We start from the raw sequence: 24,855 nt of genomic DNA on the forward strand, positions 1-24,855 counted from the left end.
CGACGCAAAAACGAAACAAAATGCGCCTGTTGCGTTTCAAAAGCCCGATGTCGCTTTGCATACCATTGCTCGCCTTATCAGCACACCTTTGTTCTGCCGCCTATTATGCGGACAATGGCGTGGACCAGACGATCATTTACCGCACGCTTCCCAAGTCGGAGAAGCGGGAAATGCAGCAAGAAATCCTGAACGTGCTCGGCTTCGACCAGAGACCCAAGCCGAAGATACACGAGCGGAGGTTCTCCGCGCCGCGATACCTGCTCGATCTGTACAACTCCTTCAAGGATGAAGACAACGGGGACATACACCTGGACGCCGCGAAAGCGCACAACGAGTTCATCACGAACAACCAGAGCTTGCGGATGATCAACGACTCTGATGTGATCATGAGCTTTCTGAATCATGGTAAGTGCGCGCGTGATGTGCTGTCAACGGAATGCGAACGCGTTTTTGCTCGCGCGTTGTTGCGAGGGGCCTTTTACACCGGCGACCGTTCTTTTCTTTTTTTTTCGGAAGCCGCTGAGTCGTGCCATTTGAGATGTTCGCGTATTTCAGAACTCTTTGTTCCGAGCGTGCAACAACCAATGATTCATACGTGTCAGGTTCGGCGCAGCTTCTTGGAACGCTAAGTGCTCTCTTCCGGTTGTTTGCGTTTGCTTCTTTGCCGCATGTCAGAAGTTTGCACTCGCTCGGTGGAGAAAACGGGTTACATAAATCTAGCAGCGCGCTTCTAGAAGTGCGTGTTTGCGTCGCTGAATTAGTAAACAGTCGGCGCTGTCCCACTCGGAGAAACTTTTAGTGCTTTGGCGCAAAACGCATTTTGTGTTCGTTCCTTGTCGCAGATGTTTGATTTGTCCCATCGGTGCGCGACCACATTAAGGTTCTGTACGGATAACTTTGGCAGTGAAGAGCTCACTTGACTAGCGAAGTTTACGAAATGTTTTTGGTGGAAATTATAAACGCATCGTTTAACCCTGCAAGGATTACAGCACCAAGAAAGGAAATTTGGTTGCACATGAGGGCCAGTAAATGGGCTTTCTGTGGTGCAATAAAAGTAGTTTGAATGTCTTCAAGCAGCGTATTGAGCCCCGCCTCCATCACTAAAGCACGCTTTCTCATAATTTCACTTCTAATGTTTCGAACCGCAATAAATCATCTCAGAAATGTTGAACCAGTAAGTGTAGCACTAGCACGAAATAAATACCTTCACTGATGCCACTTTAGGTACCGTGTTGGGGCACTGCATGCACTGTGGTAGGCTGTGAATTTATCTGTCACTCCTATCTCGAGCATTACTCAGAAAGCTGAGACAGATGCACCAGAAAGGGCAGTGATGTCATCACGTGCAAGACATCAATACAATTCAGTGCATTTGTGCTCTTAGACACTAAAAGCTGCAATCTATTTCTTCCACGTAAAATGTTGCTTCTCTATTTCTCTAGTGTTTGTTTTGCCCACGAAGGAGACAGGTATGGCCGCATTGTTTTGAATTGAGATGACAACAGCTGCGTGCTTATTTTCAGCCCACCATCGTTCGCCTCACTTGCGACACGACAACGAGAAGCGGTTCTGGTTTGACGTCAGCGAGGTGTCCCCACAGGAACGTATCCTCAAGGCAGAGCTGAACATCTACAGGGACCCCTCGGCTTGGAACTTGCCGCAAGACCACACGTGCACACTGGAAATCAGTATGCTCAGGCATGGCATGAAGATCGAGTACGTGTTCAACACTTAATACACACATCTTTTTCATTGGAACTTTTGTACCATTTTTTAAGCCAAGAGCTTTGAGTGCCTCATTCTGTGGAAAACGGTCGTCGTCGTTGTTGTCCAATCAACAAATAGGCTACTGCTGTAAAAAATAATAAAAGAACACGTCTGTCATCAGACGGGATTTGAACTCCCCACAACAGAAGCCCAATCTGCTACCACTGTGCTATCTTTTATTTTATTTATTTATTTATCTGCTATCTCCACACACTGCCAGAAATGGAAATAAAATTGAAGCATTGCGTGCCATGTGACAAGTGAACATGCTGGCCCGTAAGTATAACAGGTGCATTCCAGTCGCGGAGAACCCTGATTCTTGGGAAGCTGTGGCGTCTATTACTAGTTCCCTGTTGTATTTCGCACCAGAAGATTGTGAAATGGTAGCAGAGATTAAGTTGCAAACTCAGCATAGCAGTAAAGAAACTGTTATTAATAAATATTGACAGGCTTTCTCCTTCAAAGCGCGTTGGCAAACTTAAGTTCCCTAAATAATTTTTTAATTTTCCATAAATTTTGCTTGTCAATCGGTTCACTTCCTTGCGCAGGGATGTCGTTCTCCAGCACGTGGACAACTTGACGCTAGATGCCAAGACTCATGGGTGGCTGACATTCAATGTAACCGAGCCATTCCTCACCTGGATAGCATTCCCCACCGAGAACATGGGACTATTCCTGCAAACTCACTGCCGAGAATCAGGTAAGGACTTCACGCAGACAGTTTTTTAGTGTGCTGTGATGTCACGCTCATTGAACCAGACCATGGACCATCATCATCATCAACAACAGCCTATTTAGGTCCACTGCACGACGAAGACCTCTCGCATTGACCTCCACCCGACCCTGTACTGCGCTGCCCTAGGCCATTCTTTGCCTCCGAATATTCTTGTTTTGTCTCTCCATTGAGTTAATGGCCTTCCTCCTCTTCTAGTCCCATCTCTCAGTACCCAGTCTGTAACCCTCGTGCAGGGTGTTGGAACAAAGCTGAAACCGGAACCGAAAAAAAAAAAAAAAAAATTGGCCGAAACGGAAACGTAACGTTATTTATTATTTCATTCAGGAGTAGAAACTGAAAACCTGGAATTTCCACTCGAACTGAAATCCGAAGTGTTCAGTTTGAGTGGCACTTTCAGTTATTTCAGGATTCATTTTTCGATTTCCATGCAGATCATTTTCCGTACGGATTGGTGGAACTAGTTATGGCCATTTTACGGCCGTCCGTGGAGTGCCTCAGGGGTCGGTGATTTCACCCTTCCTCTTTAATGTAGTTATGCTGCCGCTTGCCTGGCATCTTGGCTCTATATCGGACCTACACCTTCTGGTGTACGCGGACGATATTACAGTATGGACTGTCCACCCAGACCTGTCTCGGCAAGCCGCCAGCCTGCAACAAGCTTTAACGGATACACAGAAATGGTGTGAATACGCTGGTCTCTCGCTTTCAGCTGAAAAGACAGCCATTCTGTCCGTGGCCAATGCTTGGGGCCGTCGTAGACTGGAGATGTCACCGATCTCGCTACAACTCTCCGGCCAGCCTGTGCGCACTGCCACCTCTCTTCGTGTGCTGGGATTGGAGATTTCATCATCAGGGTCAGCTGCCTTGTGGCTTCGATCTGCCCGCCAACAAGCAGGTCAAATGGTACACCTTATACGACGCATTTCACGAAAGTCTGGAAGCTCCTGCTTCAAAATGGCCCGACTCTTGGTGCGGTCAATTCTTCAGCCGTGACTTGTCTACCAGGCGCAATTCCAGCATATGACCCAAGCGGAGTGGGCCCGACTTGAAGAAATTAATAGAGCTGCAATGCGGACGATCACCTGCCTCCCTCAAATAACGCCTATACCAGCTCTTCAGGCCGAAGCTCAACTTAACACCCTGGATGAGCTTGTACATCAACGCCGCTCCGCACGCCAGAACAAACTAAATTTTGTTCCGGAGGCAGCGGCGTTGGCGATCTACATGGGCCGTTCTCTACCCGCCTTACCAGCCCGCCCTGTAGCTAGGCCGCCCTGGCTGTACCATCAAGTGACCGACAACCGGCCTCTCATTCGACTCCACAGTCTGTCGATGGGAAACGCAGTCGAGCAATCCGCGGGTGTGCCATTACTAGCGACTGCGAACCTGCCCCAGGTTGTAGAGGCATTTGTGGATGCTGGGGCCCAAGACGGCGTTTTAACTACAGCGATCGTATGCCCCTCTCATCCAGAAGCAAACCAAAACTGTGCATATGAAACACTCAGCACCTGGCCTTCTATGCTGGCGGAGCTTACAGCCATCCGGGACGGACTGCAAGCTCTCCTACCGGCACTTCTTGAAGCTCCTGGAAGTTTTATGGCACAAATTTACACGGACTCAACGGCGGCCATACGGGATTTGCGACGTGTAGCCTCCAACTCGTCTGTCTCAAGAGACATTCATGACCTGCTGGACACGTGGCCCTGCCCTCTCCGACTGTCGTGGATACGGCGTAATACTATCACCGCTCATATTGCGGCGGATAGTTTCTGTCACGTTACGTCGGTTCCACGGCCCCTGCCCTTGCTGACAACTGATCCACATAACCAATTTGTCCAACTAAAGGAAGATCTGCGTCGCGCCACACGTGCTCTCATCCTACCGTGTGGAACAGACCTTCCCAGTGGGCTCGCTCGCTGGGAGGAGGTCCTGCTGCGTAGACTGCGAGTTGGGGTGGCCCTCTCTCCTGCGGTAACCCGGGCGTGGCCACCGCGATACCATGCCCCGTTTTCCACGACCTGCCCCTTCTGTACGGCTCCTGCCGAAGAAGCCGACACCAACCACCTGCTATGGACGTGCCCTTCACTGAGTGCAGCGAGATCCCGGCACCTTCGCGGCACAGGCCTGCATCCGGGGAGACCCCCCGATCTTCAGCGATGGCTGTGGGGGCCCCACCACCGCTGTCTTCTGGACTTCATCCGGGAAACGGGTGCAAACTTGTACCTGTAGGAACTTATGCCAAAGGGCATACTGTCACAATTAAAAAAAAAAAAAATTCCATGCAGCAAGTTGGGAGATTGCTGTCGATTTGCTGTCATAAAATCATCTCGCTAGCGTCCTCTTTCCTTCGGCAAGATTGCTGCCTGCTTCCATACTCTCTCTGTCTGTGTCGATAGGTGCAGTGCCGAGCTCCCTGCATGGTTGCAGTGCGTATCTGGCCGTGGCGCAGACGACGTGGCCTTATTTATTGATTCGTTTCTTCATTCATTTATTTTTTTTAATTTTTATTTACTTTTTAATTTCATTATTAAAATACCCACATGAATAAACATTGGTATTCTGAAACAAGTTGTAAGAATAAGGAAGAAAGAACACAATGTTTGGTGTGAACACCAGCGTATGCGAAAACAGAAGATTGCTGCCCCACACTCGATGAAAACAGCTACAAATCATGATTCACTTGTACACATGTGGTGCCAGAGTGCAGCGGAAAACGTTTCATAAGTGGTGGAGGAAGCAGCAGTGTCGGGCAGGGCATTCCTATCTTTAATAGCTTTTATTGAAAAAAGATGCCTCCGATATGGATGTGTGCCATGAATATTCGCCAGTTTTCTTGCTGCTATCCCTTCGTTTGGATGAATACCTCGGAAGCTGAAGGTACTATCACTGGTCCCTTGCTACCTCCTTTCATACAACCTGTTTTACGATTAAACAGAGGAGTTCTAGAGTTACATGAAACACAGCGTTTTAATCTTGTAAAGATAATATCACAACTATATGAGTTATTGTTCTTAATAACTCATATAGTCATTCTTCGTGTGCAGTTGAGCTGTTTAACCAACATTTTTACAAAAAAATTATGAGCATCACTTAATCTTTTGAAGCATAAATTCGTAATTCTCCAAGTTTTTTCAACATAATTTTATACATCTCAATTTTTCTTGTGCACAAACACGAACCAGTATGAACAGTTACGAACCATTGTTTTTTTTTTTCATTCCTGAGCTCAACTGAACTGGAACTTTTATGTATGGAACAAAACAGAAGCCGGAACAGAAAACATTTCGTTCCGACACCCTGCCCTCGTGGTCCCCCTGTTGTCGGTTGTCTCACTACATGGCCGACCCGAGTCCATTTCCTTTTCTTGGTTTGAACTATAATATTGCCGCAAACGATGCATTGGGTTTGTTTATTTATGTTTTGTTTTTGCCGACCGGCTGCGCCGGGCTGTGTTATCTGTGTTATCCGTAGGCCAAGTGAAGCGCATGTTCCATTCGTTCCGCACGTGTTATCGTCTTTGATAGGGAGAGTGTTTTGAACTAACGTCACCAGCCTAGAATAAGCTTTGATCTACAGCATGGTTTCTCAAACTGGGTTCCGCGGAACCTAAGGGTTCCGCAGGCCCCTCCTCAGGGTTCCGCTAGCCACTGATAAATTTTCCCTGGTTCCGCAGTCGCAAAGTCTTATATGGTGAACTTGAGGTGCGATCGATCTAAGGAACCTCCATTACTCACGCCCGAGTGTCAGTAAGCACATCTCGGCGCATAACAGAAACGCGCGAGCTGCGCAATAAATCTTGCCAGCAGCTTGTAGCCAGCCAGACTCCGAAAACGGGCCACGTGGTTAAACTATTGCACTTGAATCTCGGTCTTATATTGCCCCCATGCGCATTTCTTCTGTTTGGAGATAAGTGCCGCTAGCGTACGCATTCGCGTAAAGTCGATGGGGAAAAAACTATACCCTTGCTTGCTTTTGAATTTATTGCACGTTAATGTAGCATGAACGGAATGAAAAATGGCGGGAAGGGGGGGGTTCCTTGGCCGTTAACGGAACTTAGCAGGGTTCCCTGGGACCAACATGCTTGAGAACCCCTGATCTACAGTATTCTGGATGCAATTTGCCGGTTCGAGATTCACTCGTGCCGACAAATAAATGCCCGCAGGGCATACGCTGTGGTATTCGATTACGCCGACACTCGCCTGCTCACGTCACTTTGTTGACTGCTACTTCGCCGCCTCTGTATTCTTTCAGTTTTTAGGGGAGCTCAAGTTTGGCTTAATAAACTTGTTTTTTCCTTCAAGACAACTGCGTCGTCTTTGGCTTCGTGACAATATCTTCTACTCGAGTTTGCTCCCTCATCTACAATGCTCGTTTCCTGTCCCTAAGTGTTACTCCCATCATTATTCGCTCCATGGCCCGCTGGGCCGGCTTTAGTTTGCTTTTCAGTTGTTTCGTAAGGCGCCAAGTTTCCGCTCCATACGTTGTCACTGGCAGCACACATTAGTTGTATACCATCTTTTTAGTGATAGAGGGAGTTTGGCCCAGTTCAGTCCAATCTAGTCCACTGGACCATCCACTGGACCATCATATTAGGTGTTAATTAGTTAAAGATGACTACCAAGCGAGCATTGTGGAAATAAGGTTATTCAAAGACCCGTTCAAGTTCATTGAAACAAGCACCCATTTAAAGGGACTGTGAGGACAAAATGTGTTTTGTTCATTATAAAGACTGCTTAGTCCCCCACTAACAAGGATATTGTGATGCAAAGTTAATAGGATGATTCTTGATTTTTAGGTATAACGAAAACAGAAGAGGCAGTGGCGACTCTCCAACCACTTTCTCGCTGGGTTCTTGCAATGTTACAGGGATTTGTTTGTTTGTTTGTTTGTTTGGCTGCCAACCAAATCCATCACTGAGAAACATGCGTGTGCAGTTGTGGTGGTGCCTCTAGTTCTGTTTGATCGGATTATTTCAATGATAACACGAAATTAACACGCTGATCACACTGCTTTTCGTGTTGCCTCATTATGTCACTGCTGATGCTGTGTAGCGCAAAAATTTGATGGTTCTGATACTTCTACGCATTTGGTCGAAACAACATCTTTCGGACCTTAGTGGAGTTGAGTGAGCTGTGAAAGGCCACTTCTTACATATCAAACAAGTTTTCTGTATTTTGTCATCATGGTCTCCTCAAACACCTAAATTTGATCAATAAAGTATAGCTAGCCAAGAAGTAATGAGATGCCTGGCCATTGGTGGGGCCTAGAGCCACGTAGCTTATTTAGTGGCTCTAGTGGGCCATTATAACTTTCTTCTCTACTTTGTACAGTTTTAATGCTGCCCAGTCCTTCCATATCTCTTTTTATATCACAGCTGCAGTTGTGATAAAATTTCTAGGCCATTGCATTTATTGTCTTAGGTAGAAAGTTCTTACAAAATGCATTCTTTCCCTCCTTCAGTTCCTTTTTTTTTTTGTGCCCTCGAGGGTAAAGCTTTACAGAGGAGGTGGGTGCAAAAATTTGAATACAAAACCGTGCAGCTATAAATTAGTGTATAAAAGATGCATGTCATGGCTGAAGTAATAGTGTTGTTTAAAGTAGTGCAAAGCAGGCAATGGCCTTCAGTGGGAGCAGTTGGTCCAGGTAGGTTGTTCCTGTCACATGCTGTGCAAGGAATGAAAGCCTGAAAACAAGATTTCGTTTGACAGGAAGTGATTGTAACTTTATGTTGCTGATCAGTGCAGCCAAAAACATATGAGGGCTAGGAAATCAAGATGAAGCAAAAGTAGGAATTGTGATAATGTATTCTATGAAATAAACCAAGACAAAAATACTGACGCGCAATGGGCGAGCTGAGGCAACGCAGTGTATTTTAGTACCTGGATGGCTATTGATGCAGTATTTGAATTTTTACTAACCTTACTGTGCAAGCACTGCATCAGTATCATTTTATTGGTGTTGTTATAGTCAGTAATTTCACCAAAAGCAATTCATTTATTGGCAAGCAGGTTAATATTTGATGGAACACAGTCAGGTAGATCACTAATGTAAATTAAAAAAGAAGGGGCCTAATACCTTGCCTTGAGGCACACCGAAATGAACAGGACTGAGGGAGGGTTCTTGGTCATATGTACTAGGCAGCTAAGAAATTGTTCTGTCCATTAAAAATGTTTGGGTTTATGTTAAGTTGGAGAAGTTTAAAGAGGATTAATTTGTGGCATACTTTATCGAATACCTTCAAGAAGGAAAAGGAATTGCTCATGAGATAAAAGAATGAGTTTGGCCTCGGTCGTCGTGGGGTGCGGACGTGTTTTTCGTTCGCTCCTGCGCGGCCGGGGCGGTATCGCGATTATGCCGGCCACGCGTCGCGAGCCATGGGTGTTTCGTTCGGGTGTCGAGCGCTCTGCTGCGTGGGGCCGTCGAGCGCCTTCTCCCGCTCGCCAGTAACCGCTCTACTACCACGAACATCACCCAGCAAGCTCCCCTCGCTTCGGACCACTGTGCACGACTCATCGCAGCACAGCCTCGCCTCTACGCTCCACCGCTCCCGTCGAGAACTTCTCCCGGACGCAGCATGACGCCAGGACCTGTGTTTGTGATGTGTACTGTGTTCGGTGGCCCCCAGTGACTGTGGCAACGCTTCTTTTCCTCGCGGCGCTAAACTTTTCTCTTTACCTATCTCCTTTTTCTCTACCCTATCCTATTCATCCCCTTCTACATTCCCCATCCCCCGGACTGGGTTGTATGCCGGTGAGCCCCCAGCTGGGCTCAATAATATCCCCAGTCCAATTTCTTTTCCTTTTCCATCAAACCACTACTACTACTACTAGCTAAAAGAATATTAAGTTTATGGGTGAAACAGAGTAACTGCATTTTGCACGAAAAAGTCTTTCTAAAACCGTGTTGATGGGGTGAGAAAAAAGAGAAGAAACGAAGCCTCTAACCACTTATCGCTAATTAATAGGTATTCCTTCAACCTGGAAGGGCTGTCTGGTGAACTTATTTGGCCTGTCAAGCATGGGCAAGATTGTCATATTATGACTGATGCACAGGCAAGAGTCACCAGTAATCATAGCTGTGCTAGTGGGCAGCCATCTTTGAACAACTTTTTCCATGCAGAAATGTTCAAGCATACCTCGGCAAACCTGGGCGCCGCTCACTCACACTCGCACAGAAAAATATATTTTTCTTCACGCACGCACTCACTCACACTCACGCTCACCAGTTGCCCCACCACTCGCATTCACTCGCGCTCACGCTCACTTCGCGCCCTGCAGCAGTCGCACCCACTAGCACTCCTGCTCACCGCTCATTGTCACCACTCGCACTCACTCGCGCTCGCCGTCACCACTCCCACTCACTCAAGCTCACCACTCGCCATCGCCACTCGCACTCACTTACGTTCATGTCACCACTCACACTCACTCGCGCTCACGCTCACCACTTGTTGTCTCCCCTCGCACGTCATCAGTCACGAGACCCTCCATGAGTCATGGAACCGAACAGTGTTAGTGCTTTACGGCGTCAGGAAGCCTTCCAAATTACATTCCTAAATCAACACGCCCCCAGAGAATTAATTCTAGGGTGCCCCATAGCACGAGCTCAGTGACGACATATTTCCGAAGCTAAAAGCAATCCCACCATTAACAACCATCACATCCAGCGGCTCCTGCGACGAATTAGCCAACAGCGAGTTCAAGCACTATAGTGGCGCTCACCGTGGAAGCCCCATAAATGGTGCGAGTAGCGCGAGTGCACTCACAAGTAGGGAGCAGGGCTCACGGCGAGTGGCACTCGCACTCGTGAGTGGTGAGTGGGGCTCGCCACGTGTGCCGTTTGCACTTGCGAGTGGCTAGCGGAACTCAAGGCGAGTTGCTTTCGTACCCGTGAGTGGTGAGTGGGGTTCGCCATGCGTGGCGTTTCGTTTGCCCTCGCAAGTGGTTAGGGGGGCTCACTGTGCGTGGGGCTCGGGCTCACTCACACTCACACTCGCCAGTCCAAAACGATGGCGAAGCTAACTCACCACTCACTCACGAGTGGTGAGTGGGGGATGTGGGAGTGCACTTGAGAGTGAGCCTGCCGACCTATGTGTTCAAAACCTAAATTTGGGTTGTCAGTACCAAATTTATGCCTTGTCAAAGCTTCTAATCTCAAAGGATGAATCTGTTAGCTGGATAGGCTTCCAGTGTGACCATGTTGTGTGTGTGTGTTGTGTTTGTGCTGCAGAAAATTCTTGTGTATTCAACTTTACTTTCTGTGCAATGGCGAATGATGGTAATGAATAGGAGGAGGCATTTGTGTGAAGCACCGACGGCTTGACCTTCAAGTGGCTCATCAGCAGCACTTTCCTTTGGCAGCAGTCTCAGCCTGACTTGGCCACAGGTTGCTTCACTTGGCTCCAGTATGCCAGACAACTTGGCGTGTGGCTGAATGCCGACGGCAGCTTTTCTTAGTACTGCTCCACTGCACTGAGAAATGTCATTCTATATCATTACAAATTCGTCAGAGTTGTGGGGTTGGAGAGCTCTGTGCTGCTGTAGTATGCATGAGCTCAGATTTTGGAACGACGTCAGTTAAAAAAAAAAAGCACAGCAGTACGGCACTCTTGTCTGCGTCACTGCCTCATTGCATGTGGCCAAAGCTTCATTCTGATTGGTATAAAATTTGTAGCTTGATTCACTGTAAGGGGCCTTCCACCCCCTTATTCTAGTCCTCGCTAATGCGAGGGGGAAGGATGAGCTTTTGCTGTCTGTCATGAGAAGCACAATCATAGGGGTCATCACCCAGTAATAATGAGTTCGGAATGTTAGTAAGTGTTCCACCTTTTTTTTCCCGTTTTTGGTCTGCTTCGAATCGTGAGGTGATCTTATTTTGATCTGTTATAGTGCCTCTCGTTTGGCACTAATGAATATGACGACAGCGTTGAAATAGGTTTTTATCTGTATGTTGAATCTGTATGTTGAATAGTACGTACATAATACTGTATCTGCACGAATATAACACAATTTTTTTCCCACGATTTCTGCCTCCAAAATGCCCCTCGCATTATATTCAGGATCGAACATAGCGCGAGATTTTTTCTCGCCTTTCTTCAAATACCTTCGTCCGTGGCACGCGCCTCGTACTATATGCCTAGAACATGAGCCGCAAACCCGCTGCCCTACCGACAACTTTGGTGCCAGCTTCTCCCAATTACGCCATTGGCTACATTGGTGGTGGTCACATGATCAGGGGGTCTGGTCGGAAGGCGAGAGCTAACGTGCGCGCAGCGCGGCATTGGCTCCTCATTGTGCTTTGTTTTAAATACAGAGCATTTCTTTAACTCACAATGTCACCCGGCGTTGGCGTGCCTCGGCGTCCGCAACAGCCGTTCCAGGTGCGCCCTCTCCACCACTCCTCCTCTCCCGCATCACGCTACCCTCCTCGCTCTCAACAACAGGCCCGCACCCCTCCCCCTACACTATATAAAAAAATAATACTTACCGGCGCCTGGTTTCGATCCCACGACCCTGCGGGCGGAACGCAAGGTACATGGTGCTCTACCCACTGCGCCACAAAGCCGACACAGAATGGAAGGCTACGAACGCGCCTTATATCCTTGACTCATTCAAACTACGTCAAGAAGCTGCTGATACAACGCACTCACTACCTGTGGGCGGAACGCGAGGTACATGGTGCTCTTCCCACTGCGCCACAAAACCGACACAGAATGAAAGGCTACGAACGCGCCTTATATCCTTGACTCATTCAAACTACATCAAGAAGCTGCTGATACAACGCATTCACTACCACCAACTCCCCAAACACTAAACGTTAACGCAATACACCCACCCCTTATGCGACGCATTTACTTGAGTCCCCCTCGCGGGGAGATGGGCCCTTTGCTTTTTTGTTCTTACTTGCTTCTGCCTTCTGAGCCGCTGCAATGAACAGGTGAAATCAGTACACCGCTGCATTTATTAACCCTTGAGGGTCAAATTTTTTCGTCAAATGCGACCCCCAAGGGACGATTTTTTTTATTGCTGATTTAAATTCTTCATATGAATCTATTTCGAGAAAAAATTATCGTAATTTTTTAGGGTGACCATAAAGTGACGAAAAAATCGTTTGTGTTGTTACATACATGCGGTTTATTCATGAGTAACACAAGAAAAATTCAAAATAAAAACGAGAGAGTAACAAGCCGGCACCTTTTGAGTGAATCGAAATCAGATAGACATCAGTTTCGCAAGCGCAAAAAGCGGGAAGCGCCCAGAGGACGATACCAAAACCAGCTGCTGCGCCCGCGCGTGCGGCCGGATGCGCGAGCAATAGACGGCGCACCGCTCCTAAAAAATACAAAAAAAGGAGAAAAGAGCCTCATCAGTTTCGCAGGCGCCATTGGTCTGTGGCAGGCGCAAGAAGCGAGAGGCGTCCGGTGGGCGTAAGGGGCCTTAGGCGGGCGATACCCAGCGCGCCCCCTCGTTACCAGACGCGCAAGCGATAGCCGGCGCGCCGCTGAAGTAAGTCATAAAAAAATAAAAAGAAGAGCCATCGGCGCAAGAAAATAATTGACATATTTCCTCAGTGTGGCAGCACATGCCAAGCAAGAGAAGTTGGCGAAAAAGGCGCACTTTTTAAACATACAAGCGATGACGTACATGTACGTTATTGACCATTTTGAAGGTGTTTGCAGAGGACGTACATGTACGTCCGTGACCCTGAAAGGGTTATGAAGCGGGTGACCCTGCTGTCGGAAGAGCAGGGAAATTCAAGTGCGGCGCAGCATCTTGGACTAAGCGAGTCAACCAATCTAGGTTGGAGGAAGTGCGGTGATCGTACCTTTCAAGCCGCACTGACTCGTAAAGAGTGTTCCATGGACCCAAGAATGGCCGCTATCCTAAACTCGAGAATGACCTGGCAGAATCCGTCCGCGAATGTCACGGGCAGTTTTTACCCATCAACGCTGAGCAATGAGCTTGTGCACCTCAAAGCCGAACAGCTTGCATGGGAGGCTGGTGTGCCTCATGAGAGTTACTTCACGTTATAATCGTATTATATATTTTTTCTTTTTCATAAGCACCAAAAATGCCCCCCTCCATTATATTCGAGGTTGCTTTATTTACGGGCAGGTACTCTAACTGCAGCGCTGAACGGTGAAAGAAATAAATGAAACAAGTAAGTTATAAACTGAATCCCACTGCCACTCCATTTGTGCTATGTGGCATCCTTGTCAGAGACGGGTCGTGGCTCAGTGTCTTCCGAGTCTTTGCTACCCACTGTTACAGCAAGCCAACTCCGATAAAATGATGCCCTCTCTCCCAAACACAGAGGAGCTTTTCTTAGCCGTCCGGCCTTTCGTTTTGTTTCCGTCGTTCCCCCTGCTGCTTTTCTGGAACAGATGCGGTGGCGTCTTTGTCGGGAGTGGTAGTCTTTTCCTTCAAACCTCTTGCTGCCCGTGCGGGTGGCCAACTCTTGGAGGCCCTGACGACAGACAGCGTCACCACAGGTGGCACGTTAAAATGTCACTTTGACCGGTATTTTATTACAGTAGCTGGCTGATTTTTCAAACCTAAAGGGAAACGAAAAATAGCCTGAATAAATGAGCAGTCCGAAAAAATCTGCGAGTCACAAAAAAAAAACTTTATTTCATTTAGACAGGACCAAAGAAGTCGCGAATGGTTCCTTATTCCTCCTTCGTGTGAGGAATTGAAGGCAATGACTACCGCAATGGCTACCGATCAAGTAAAAAAAATCAACATGCACGACTCGCGACACAGGACAAACCTGATGATGATGTTGCTTATAAGTCAGCGTCGCCTGCTGTCTAAATCAAAAGTGGTGCCTAGAAAAGAAAAAGAACTGGCCACGTATGACCTGTTTCTGTCTTTCGAGATAGCTTCCGCCGTATACTATGCGCAAAATGTGGCCTCCAAGTTCAAAGTTTGTTACCCCAGCGGAGGTCAAGCCTATTCGGAGCTTGCCAGGTGGCTTAGGGTTCAAAATGGTGCTGTCCTGGAGTCGCACCGTGGCTCAGTCACGGACAGTTTTGTCTGGGAAACCATACTTTTCACTTTATTTTGTCCGAAATATTCGTTGTTCATATACACTACTCCTATGGGACCACTGGTGGTTCCTTGGGAAAGTCCGGAATGTCCAGCAAGTCCGAATTTTTAGAGTCCGGAAAAAAAGTTGGCTACTGTACATGATGATGATGTGTCATGACTTGTGCCTGCGTGTAGACAAAAAAACCTGTGTGCAGCCAAGCATGCGTCACATTCTGTGGCAAAAGTTTCCGGCCGTGCCACTGAACCACGGCCTCCTCCTCATGGGTGCAGGCGGTGAGACGGGGCAGCGCACCCACGAGCTGCACCCGCACGACGTGGGCCTGGTGGGGTCGGGTGGCCGCAGTGACCTGCAGCCCTTCATGGTGGCCTTCCTGCGCGACGCGGGGGGCCCCAGCCACCGGCGACGGCACCGGGTGCCCAGGGCCACCCGCAAGCGCCACAGCGCCGACGTGAGCTACCCCGACCACCGCCCTGACAAGAACCCGTACTTTGGTGAGCACAGTCAACGAGGGGGGAGCAAGGAAGGAAACCTTTGAGTTGGCTGGGAAGACAGAAGTAGCGCTCGGTGTCGGGATAGTTGGTCGAACATCGCTAGAAAGGCGGACTAGAAAGGACACACGCACTTGATGTTTACCGTTTTTAACAGCATGTACTACACTTGAAGTCTGAAACACCACGTACAAACGAGTCAGTCGACCAATAATGTAATGCATGTACAAAACAACTGTGCACAGACCTGGACAATTCGACCTGCCGGGCTTCCAAGATGGCAGGTGCTGCCATGTGTGTCCCCCGGATAGAAAGGCCTTTGCAAAACGTCCCAAGATTGCTTCCCTAAGCAAAACAGAGCCCAACCAATTGTACAACCTCCTGCAATACTTCACTAATTATGGTGGCAGTTGCAGCAGGGAAAATTCTGCCACACTTAATTTGCTGTACGGGACACATCTGTGTGGTAGCACATGTGTCATGACAACACCCTTGTCTGAAAGCTATTTATGAAGGACTTTGCAGAAGGCTTGTGGTTTTCAGGAAGTTTATGAAAGAAGGGGGGCATTATGTTGTTGTGCAAATAGCGGTGTGACTGGGGTTTGCTGAGATCAGGGGCCAGCGCTGCAAATAGAGATGGCTGGGCAGCTTCGGAGCTGGGTTAGAGGTAACTTTTGTGCACAGTATCTACATTAGGTACATGAATAATGAATGTACTCGGTTATTTACAGCCTGTCTAGAAAGAGTGTTTAGGAGGCTTGGTTGGGAGAAGTAACGGTTAGCGGCTTGCTTGAGGATCAGTGACGGTGTTGCTTGTTATAAGCAAGTCTGGGGAAGGCCTGCAAAGAATTGTTCAGAAACTGCATTCATAAAGTTTATTTGTAGGTATCAACACAAATACAAGGTGTTATGGCAATTAATGAGCGTCTTTAGAGTTTTTTTCTGAACAGACCGCTGAATCGTTTGCTATAAAACTGTACGTGTTGTGGTCTGTTGTGTTTAATACCAATAACAGTGACGGCACTTGCCTTCTAATTTTAAGAATGAATAAAACAATTCTTGCCTATGGGAGAGCCAGTGGTGTTTGTGGACTGGATGACCAAACTAGAACTGTGGTGCCACCTGTCATAACCACAACAAAACACCGGTGCCCCTCGAACCAGCATCGTGTGTTGGACGGACTCAATCAGAAGTCCCTTTATCGTCTCTGGAGGTAATCTGTGACCTTTTGTAGCTGTTTTGCAATCAGAGGTGGCCTCACACTGCTTTTATGGGCCTACTAATTGCATCGCATCTGCCTTGTCGTCCAACTGGCGTAGCACTGCAGCATGTAAACTCTGTTGAGCATACAAGGTGCTTGGGGCATTTACGTCTTTGATGTCAGTGTCACTTGCAGAGTCCTCTCTTGAATTTCCTAGCACGATAGGGTCGCAATCACCGATGCAGGAATCGGCGTAGAAAGAGTCCGGCATTGTCAGGATTGGCCCTTTCACTTTCCTGGCATCCCCACACTTCTTCAAGGCTGACCTGATCATTTTCCTTGCCATATCGAAGTGCATGGGCAGTGAACGGAGCCCGTTCATTGGCCTCTGCACTGTCGCGCCTGTTAGGAACACTCCCTGTTTCAGCCACGCCATTCTTGAACTTGGCTTTATGGAAGCAATTTGGTATGGCTTCCTTCACTGTTGCCTCCCACGATACAGGGAACATCTCCAAAGCTTAAAAGAAACACCCACTCTGGTTGAATATTTTAAAGGAGCCGTGAATACTAGTTTCGTTCATTAGTGCAGTTCAGCGGGAAAAAATCCTTGCCGGTATCTCCACTTTTTGTTTGAGTGAAACGGATTTCTTGTAACAATGACTCACGGTGGTGATGCGTGTGGTAAACTAATTAGAAAAGAAGAGCCGATGTGCTCCACACGGTGGAAGCAGCGTATAAACAGCAACTGTGGAAGCCATGGCCACGCTAGCAATGAGAACGGGTTGGCAGATGCGGGCCAGTGACAGCTTGTTCATCATGCATGCTGAAGCTGAAGCATGAGCCTACATATAGCAGGCACAAGAACAGGGAGACTGTTTTAAGTCTAGGCTACAGAAAAGGGGCAAGGCAGAGGCAGCTAGTTTGGTTTCTCTTCCCCCTTTCTCAAACATCATCTCTGCCATCTTCGTTCATATTCAGAATGACTTATAAATGTATAAGAACACATTCCCCCCCCCCAATCCCCCAACCTCCTTAGTCCCGCTCACCACTTAGTTTGCCAGTAAGGTTTTGAACATTTGCCTCACCCAAAATGGATGATCTAACTTGTTGCATAGTGTTCAGTTCGCTTGTAGCAAAAGAAGAAAATGTGAGTGGATGCGTTTAATATTGTGTGACTGCTCCTTTTTCTTTCTATTTGCAAAGCATCGACGACAGTGGTTGAGAGCATGCGTAAAAAAGAGCACTTAAAATGGCACCAAAATGTTTTATTGCTCGAATGCAATGTTGACTGCAGCACTGCTTCCTTTATGAGATAATCTTTATATAAAGAGGGGCCTCCCTCTTCTTGTTTTTCGCTGTTCCAGACACTCGGCCAGTTGGACGAAGGAACAGCTGCCAGAAGAGGAACCTGTTCGTCAGCTTCAAGGATCTTGGCTGGCAGGTGGGAGGCTGCAGTTAATAAGTCCTTTTCTCAGAGGATACCTTTGAGGTGATAAAAAAGCACTGCTGTTTTACAAAGTGCTTGTGCCCAATAAAGAGCACAAGTACAAGAGCACAATAAAGAGCCCAATAAAAGCACAAGTACAGAGTGCTTGTGCACAATAAATCTTTACATCATTTATTGTCTATTGATAGTTGTGAGCAGCTGTTTAGAAAATCTGAAAAGAGTATGTAGGCAGCCAATGCAGTGTGGTTAGGCCCACGTTTATTTAGCTATTCCACAGCACTTGGCAAGACAAGCCTGCTGCACCGGGCAAGTACAAAGCGTGTTCTAATGTGCATGCTGGTTGGCTAGGATTATAATAAAAACAGCGTGGATGGTGATGAAAAGGCCACTACAGGTACAAGTAAGCAAGCTGCGTGAAACTAGAACACAATCATAGTTTAGCATCTCCCATTAGTTTGATCTCGACTGTAGTGGCATCCCGGCCATTTCACCTTTGTGGTGCCAATACGTTCAAGCTCCTGGCTTGCCGCTGATTGCCTGTTAGAGCACTTTTGAACGTGCTCGAAATTTTATGTTGCACATTTTTACGTTGAAGGTTAGCTTTTTCTTTTACATTACTGCACATAAAATCAGTGGAAATGGAGCTTCGGTCACTTGGATATAACACGACACAACACTGCTGATACACAAGCCAACCATTTCCACACCTTTGCTTCTTTTTGGGAGGCATATTGCGCTAATCAGGCTGATTTGCGCTCCGGCTTTATGGCATAGCTTCCCTTTGAGAACAGCAACCCCCCCTCCCCTTCCTCATTTCAGGACTGGATCATAGCGCCGGACGGGTACACAGCCTTCTACTGCGACGGGGAGTGCTCGTTCCCGCTGAACATGAACGCGACCAACCACGCCATTGTGCAGACCCTGGTGCATCTAGTGGACCCTCTGCAGGCGCCCAAGCCCTGCTGCGCCCCCACCCGCCTCTCGGCCATCATGGTGCTCTACTTCGACGACAACTCCAACGTCATCCTCAAGCGCTACAAGAACATGGTCGTCAAGGCCTGCGGGTGCCACTGAGGCCGCTCTGCCCCGCCCACCGGCACACCACCGTTGTTGTTCTTTCTTGCCGCATGGGGTATTCCCAAGGGCTTCACTCTGTCCCCGCTGCTCTTCGTTGTGAGGAGCCCGAGCTCGAGCCTAGCTTTATTGTCGAGGAGGGAGTGTCAGTCACGCCTGGTTGCATTTAAAAGAGAGAGTGGAGACCTTGGTGGGCAGCGATTGTGGAAAGATGGTGCTTGAGAAACTTGGAATGCTGCTTTTACAATGCGACAATTCATAGTACGTATAATTGGTTTATGTGGCTACTTGCTTCATCTAAATTTGTGAAGTTGCATGTACAAGATAATTTCTCCGTGGGAAATGTAAGTTAAGGCATTACTTCTCTCTACTTGAAATGCCATACAGACTTAAGCTTAGCGGACAATATTATCACTGTTTCTGGTCACGTGTTATAGCCATGGTGCAAGAAGTATGGGTGATGGTACTAGTAGTAAGAAGTAGGTACTTATTGCCATCCACTGTCATGAGAGAGAACCATGGTATCGATATCTCCTTTATGCAGTAGCGCATTGTGACGCTCAAGTATTGCATGTTCATCGTTGCATTTGGAGAGCATGGCTACCGCAACGAATGAGGCATGTAACCATTAAAAAAGCTGGCCGGTCAGCTTTGTGCACTCTCATCTGTATGTGTTAACACACAGCTTAATGAACTGCATTGCAAGGAACAACTTTTTGTCACAGTAACCTGTTAAAGCGAAACTTTAGTGTTTTTACTGATGGCGTCTGTAACGCGAAAAAGGATGAAGTGAAAGAAAAAACGCTTCCTGTGGCCGGAATTGAACCTGGGTCCCTCACGTTATGGAGCTGGCATTTATCAGACTGCTCCATTTCGACATGGTCGAAGCGGTTCGGGTTTGGGAAGGGGTGCATGGACGTGTAAAATTAGACAGAAAAATCCTGCACCCCACCGTGCAAAGACGATGATGATCTGTCTGGAGAAAGCTTCGCGTTTACCATCGTCGTCGTTAGACGAAGGGGTGCAGGATATTATGGTGATGTAGCAAAGTGCTCGCACAGAAATAGGTGCATGTTACAATTGGGGAGCGCATTGCCAAGTGCTATTTATACGTGTTTGTCCATTTGTTGAAAAGCTAATCATCCAGTCGAAAATGCTCAAATGCAGAAAAAAAAATGCGTTGAATCACTGTAAAGGCCATTTGTACTTTTAACAGCACCCTGCTACTGACGGTGCATCTGTAACAAAGAATAAGGATGTGATGCATGGAGTGTCATCAGCGTTTAAACAAAAACAATGAATGCGTCAGCAATGTACAGGGGTAGCTGAGATTCAGGAGCATCAGGGGTGTGCCGGTCTCTCAATATATTTACAACTTGGTACACGTGCTGCAGAGCCAGCCATCATTCTTCAATATACAACCCTCGTGCACTGCTTGGGCCAGAGGAAGTTATGTGGGAGTGCAGTGTTATCGCCTAAATACTTTCTAAAAAACTGTGGTTACGTTGTAAAGTGGCATCCCAGGCTTTGAGGATTTTCACTCGTTGCCATTCAAATAGTGGGGGTTGGATTTAAATCAGCGTGTTTAGACTATGTGTACTACTTTCTGTCAAACTCCACATTTCCTTTCAAACGAGTATAATTCCAGTTCACAGTCATTTCAGTAGTTACGGCGAAGGCTCAAGGTGAAGTGTCATCTGAATTTTAAAGCGAAACTTTAGCGTCCTAACTGATGCCGTTGTACGCCAGCACGCCCTGCAGGGAAGCCAACTTTCTATGACGATGACGATGAATGATCGTGGGCGAAGTGGGTCCCTCGCGTCCTGAAGCTAGTGTCTATCCGATGGGTTCATTTTGGCATGGTCAAAGCGAACGCCAAGCAGCAGGTACCAATTCACACCGTACACCCCAAACCCAAACGTTAGGCCTACAGAGGGCACACTTGAGAGTTGCTGTGGGTGTTCTAGAAAAGAGGTGCGCACCTCCAGAGTAGCACATACTCGCGGTGTGGGGTTGGCCAACCAAAGAATCCATCACGAGAAAGCTTTGCGTCCAACCATCATCGTCGTTAGATGGAGGGGGGCATGTTTTTTTTAAGGCACCGTACTAGAAACAAATGTGCTTAGTGATTTCAAAAAATGTACAGTGATAACTGAGCATGTGGAGATGTGCAATAGGAGCTTTTAGCCTAGCTACCTAGCAATATTGGCTTTGGTGGTGCAATTTATTCAGAGTCTGCGCAGAGCTTCAGTGTCAGTCTGTTTCAGGGCTGTCAGGCTCTAATGCGATGGCTGCTGTCTTTCGAGCAGTCAGTTGCGTGGATAGGTCAACCTGAGTTGACGCGCAATAAGCAGCACTAATACTTTCTTACACGGTGGCTTACATAATGACTGCCATGACGACTATTCCCAACTTTATTTTTGGAAATACGTAGCAGGTTTAGAGGCACCTGATAAGGGTCACAAACTTCCCCATTTCCAGACTTATGTGGTGAGGTCATCAATAGTGGATTTCTTTCTTTTTAAGAACCACTCTACATTTAATATTTTTTGGTCATCAGCGGTGAATTGGTTCTTTTTTGAAGGGCCAATTGAATGTAAGGTTCGCGTGTCAAGCCCGCTGCATCATACTGGTTCCGCTTGAACTTGCCTTTGCCAGCCATGGGGACAGCACTCCCAAAGTAACTGTTTGAAGAGTCTGTGTAGTATGTGTAATGTGTTGAAGCCGCAGGCAGTAGTACTCTCAAAGAGCCCAAAGCAGTGCCTTGCGAGCTGACCGGCGGGCGCGTGTGTTGTGCCAGTGCAGTTTGTGACACAAAAGTGCCTTCATAGCATCGACCAAGTGCTTGCAAGTTGATGCACTGGTTTCTGTGCCCTGTTCTCCAAATTTCCTTCTGTAATCTATTTCCCTGTCTGTCTCTTAGTATGAAGCTGTTTGCTGCTGTTATTGTGGCTCTGAGCCACAAAGGATGCGGTGACGTTATACTGTAATGTCGTGCTTCTCCGATAGCTTTTTTGCGGAAGGACACATTTCCATTTGCAGATTAAGCCAACTGTTGTTGAAGCCTCTGCTTCAGAGTGAAATAATGTTGTCGTTGCTACTCAATGGCCTGCAAATGTTCAGGAAAATGTGTTCATGACTTGGTAGTTTTTCCCTCCTTAGCAATGCTCACAGGAGGCACGTGAAATTGTTTCACGTACGTGCATGTTTTGAATGTTACTTCTGAAATGGCATAACAGATGAAACAACGATGCCTCAGTGGCATTGTTTGGGGATGACGATGTGATTGAAATAGAAGTGCCTCAGAACTGAGGGAATTGACCACATTGGTACTGTATGCATGTAATTTACAATAACAGAGGAAGGGTCAGGAAGTGCTCTATTCCACAATATTCCTATCGACAAGTTCACAAGTGGTTTCCTGCTAGTACCAAATGTCTGTTCAAATGCTAGGAATATCTAAGTCCGCATGCATCTCGGGGCTTAGTTGAAAGTAAGTGTCCATCTAAATGCACATCTTCACCATAAGGAATGTGTATTCAAAATAATGTGTTGTCATAAAACTGCAGCACATTCAAACGTAGGGAAAAAAGTGTGTGTTTTGTTTTGCCTTGCTCTTAAGGCTAGTGGAGTATAAGAGTCTGGAAAACATGGTACAGTATAGCCCACTTATAGCAAACCAGGTTTTAACAAAATAGCGGCTATAATATAACGAACAAATCTTCTTTTCCTGACTTGTACACATAGATTTTGTGTCCAGATATAGCGAAAAGTGGATATAACAAAGCGATTTCAGTTTCCCGATTTTTTTGTTTTCGACTATTTTGTTTCAAGGGTACTCGTTCACGCAAAATCTAGGGGCCCCTTAATTTACAAAACGTGATAAGTGAAACCTATTTGTTAGCCCTTTCACATAGACTAGTGCCCAAGTAGCTTGATGGCACATTCCACAGTACAAGTGAGCGAAACTTCATTGCCCTCTTGCGTCTTGTTTATGATGGACAGTATTCACAACATGGCTGGCGGAGTAGGGTCAGTGAAACGTGGTCCGATTCCTAGCTGCTAATGGTTTTCAACCAGTCGAAACTCATTGCAGAATGCGGGCTGTATGTATTGGGAAGGCAACAGTAACTTGAGGGAGGGCATGAGAAACAGAAAGTAACCCTTGGAAACTGGATCATTCCTCCTTGATCTACCTTGGACAGGGCCATGTTGTTCGTAACATCCAGCCAACAAAAACCAGACATGCAAGAATGACGAACTCTTGGTCGCTTGCACTGGGGTGTGCGCTTATTACAGTAAATGCAACGCCGTAAAGCTCCTCGTGCACCAGTCTACATGACGCGGCAAAAATAGGTTTCGTCATGAGGAAACCTGAGAGTTATGGTGTTGCCTAGAGGCTAAACTTCGCAATTTTTATTGGCTATAATTAGCTGACCATCTGCTAGTTGGCTAGAATGACCATTCATTTGACACGCAGGCCAGCATTTTCTTTTTCTTGGTATTGAATCATTGGATTAGTCTGGCCTTGTCCTGCCTGCATGGCACTTTTTGCTGTTCTAAGGATGTGTGCAACAAAATGCTTCTTTTTTTCTCAACAGTTTATTGTCTTTAAAAATGCATTTCAGAATTCTTCAAACAAGGATTTATGAAGTGTGACTGGGAAAAGCGTAGAGCATAATGACTGGCTACAACAATGGCGCACCCATGAACACTTCCTTTTTCATATTATGCACGGACTTGACATTGGTGTAGAGGCCATTCAATTCACCTGCATTGCTTGAACAAGTCAGGGGGCTGTGAAACACAACCATTCGGTTCAGCGGTGGAGCTCACTGCACCTGGACTGTGAAGTTCTGCCCGTCAGTGCAGGCGAGTGCAAATGGTCGCTGGTGGACGGTGGCACCGGCACTGAACTGGTGCAGGCAGTGCAGGCTGAATTGAACGGACCCTTAGCATCAGTGTCAAAGAATTCCTATTCTGCCGTTTCTGTGCCGGTAAATATTACTGCACCAGGTTTCAGTTAGAGCAGCTGGTGAACTGTATATCGGGTTTTGTACACACAAACAGCAGCTTTGTGGGCACTATTTTTTGAAATCAATCTATAGTTAAACTGCCTAGCAAAGAGCTTTTGTAAGCATTTACCAAAAAGCGATCTATGCAAGGAAGTTGTGATGTCAAGCTTAAGCAATTGCTTTGTATGAGCAGCATGGCTTGTAGTTTTCTTTTTTTGTGCCTTGGGTCACAAAGGCTGTGGTGGACGGCGCAGTTAGAGGGGCAGACTAAATAAAAAAAAATCAAGAAATAATCTCAGGATACCCCCTAATATTAGCAACTCTGGCTCAGCCATCACTAGCAGTATGGTTCTTGCTTGTTAAAAGTGAAGGGCTTTTTTTTTGCTGCATGTTATCTTTTCACTGCTACGTTTAATGTTTATTTTATCGTAGTCTCTTTTAGCGAGAATAACGAGAAGGGAACCAAGAGCAAAACATATTGTGTTCAACCATGCATTTCTGTCCTTCGTTTATTCTGCATGTAAGTGTGATTTTATTGCTTTGTTACGTTTTTGCTTGAAATTGCTTGTGCGAATGTTTTCTGTCCCATCCTCGGCGCGCAATGCAAAGTGTTCAAGACAAAAATGCGGTTTTCCGTGTACGTCTAAAGGCACTCAGTTAGTTTTGCCAGCTCTTGAGCCCGAGTCATGTTCCAGAGTGCCAAGTTTTGTGTGCAAGGTCTTTACACCAAGACTGCAGGGTCGCTTTTTTGTACGGCGTTTGGTTTGCCGAGCAACGTGCCATGTACCGTGAGCTGTATTCCTAATTTTGTGCTCTTTTTTTTTGCGTTGCATTTATTTGTATGCATGGTACTATTGTGTTCACCCAAGTCTCATTCAGTATTTTGTACACTGTGCAGCGAAGGTATGAACGTTGTGCTGCAAGTATTCGTTTACTGTTTTTGTTTTGCATATACCTAGCTGTGGTTGCACAGGGCACATTGTATGGATTTAAAAGCTTGTATTTGTCAATAAAGTTGCGTATTCGGATTTAGCCAGTATTATTTTACCTACACACTGACACGCGAGCAAAATTACAAC

General features: G+C 46.8%; 1 protein-coding gene across 1 annotated transcript; it reads left to right on the top strand.

The window, feature by feature from the left end:
* On the top strand, nt 1-24,808 carry LOC144175100 (bone morphogenetic protein 7-like). The gene is made up of 6 exons (XM_077704171.1): nt 1-405; nt 1,524-1,716; nt 2,316-2,467; nt 14,821-15,042; nt 17,605-17,681; nt 18,507-24,808. The coding sequence occupies exons 1-6, from the start codon at nt 21-23 to the stop codon at nt 18,759-18,761; spliced, it is 1,284 nt and encodes a 427-aa protein (XP_077560297.1). The 5' UTR covers nt 1-20; the 3' UTR covers nt 18,762-24,808.
* Nucleotides 24,809-24,855: the final 47 nt, after the last annotated feature.

Source organism: Haemaphysalis longicornis, unplaced genomic scaffold, assembly GCF_048455015.1.
Source record: "Haemaphysalis longicornis isolate Haplotype H1 unplaced genomic scaffold, Haemaphysalis longicornis Haplotype H1 scaffold_3, whole genome shotgun sequence".
Classification (NCBI taxonomy): domain Eukaryota; kingdom Metazoa; phylum Arthropoda; class Arachnida; order Ixodida; family Ixodidae; genus Haemaphysalis; species Haemaphysalis longicornis.

Coding starts and splice junctions, on each gene's coding strand:
- LOC144175100 (XM_077704171.1), top strand. CDS start 21: ATGCGCCTGTTGCGTTTCAAAAGCCCGATGTCGCTTTGCATACCATTG. Junction 406..1,523: donor CATGAGCTTTCTGAATCATG/GTAAGTGCGCGC, acceptor GCTTATTTTCAG/CCCACCATCGTTCGCCTCAC. Junction 2,468..14,820: donor AACTCACTGCCGAGAATCAG/GTAAGGACTTCA, acceptor TCATGGGTGCAG/GCGGTGAGACGGGGCAGCGC.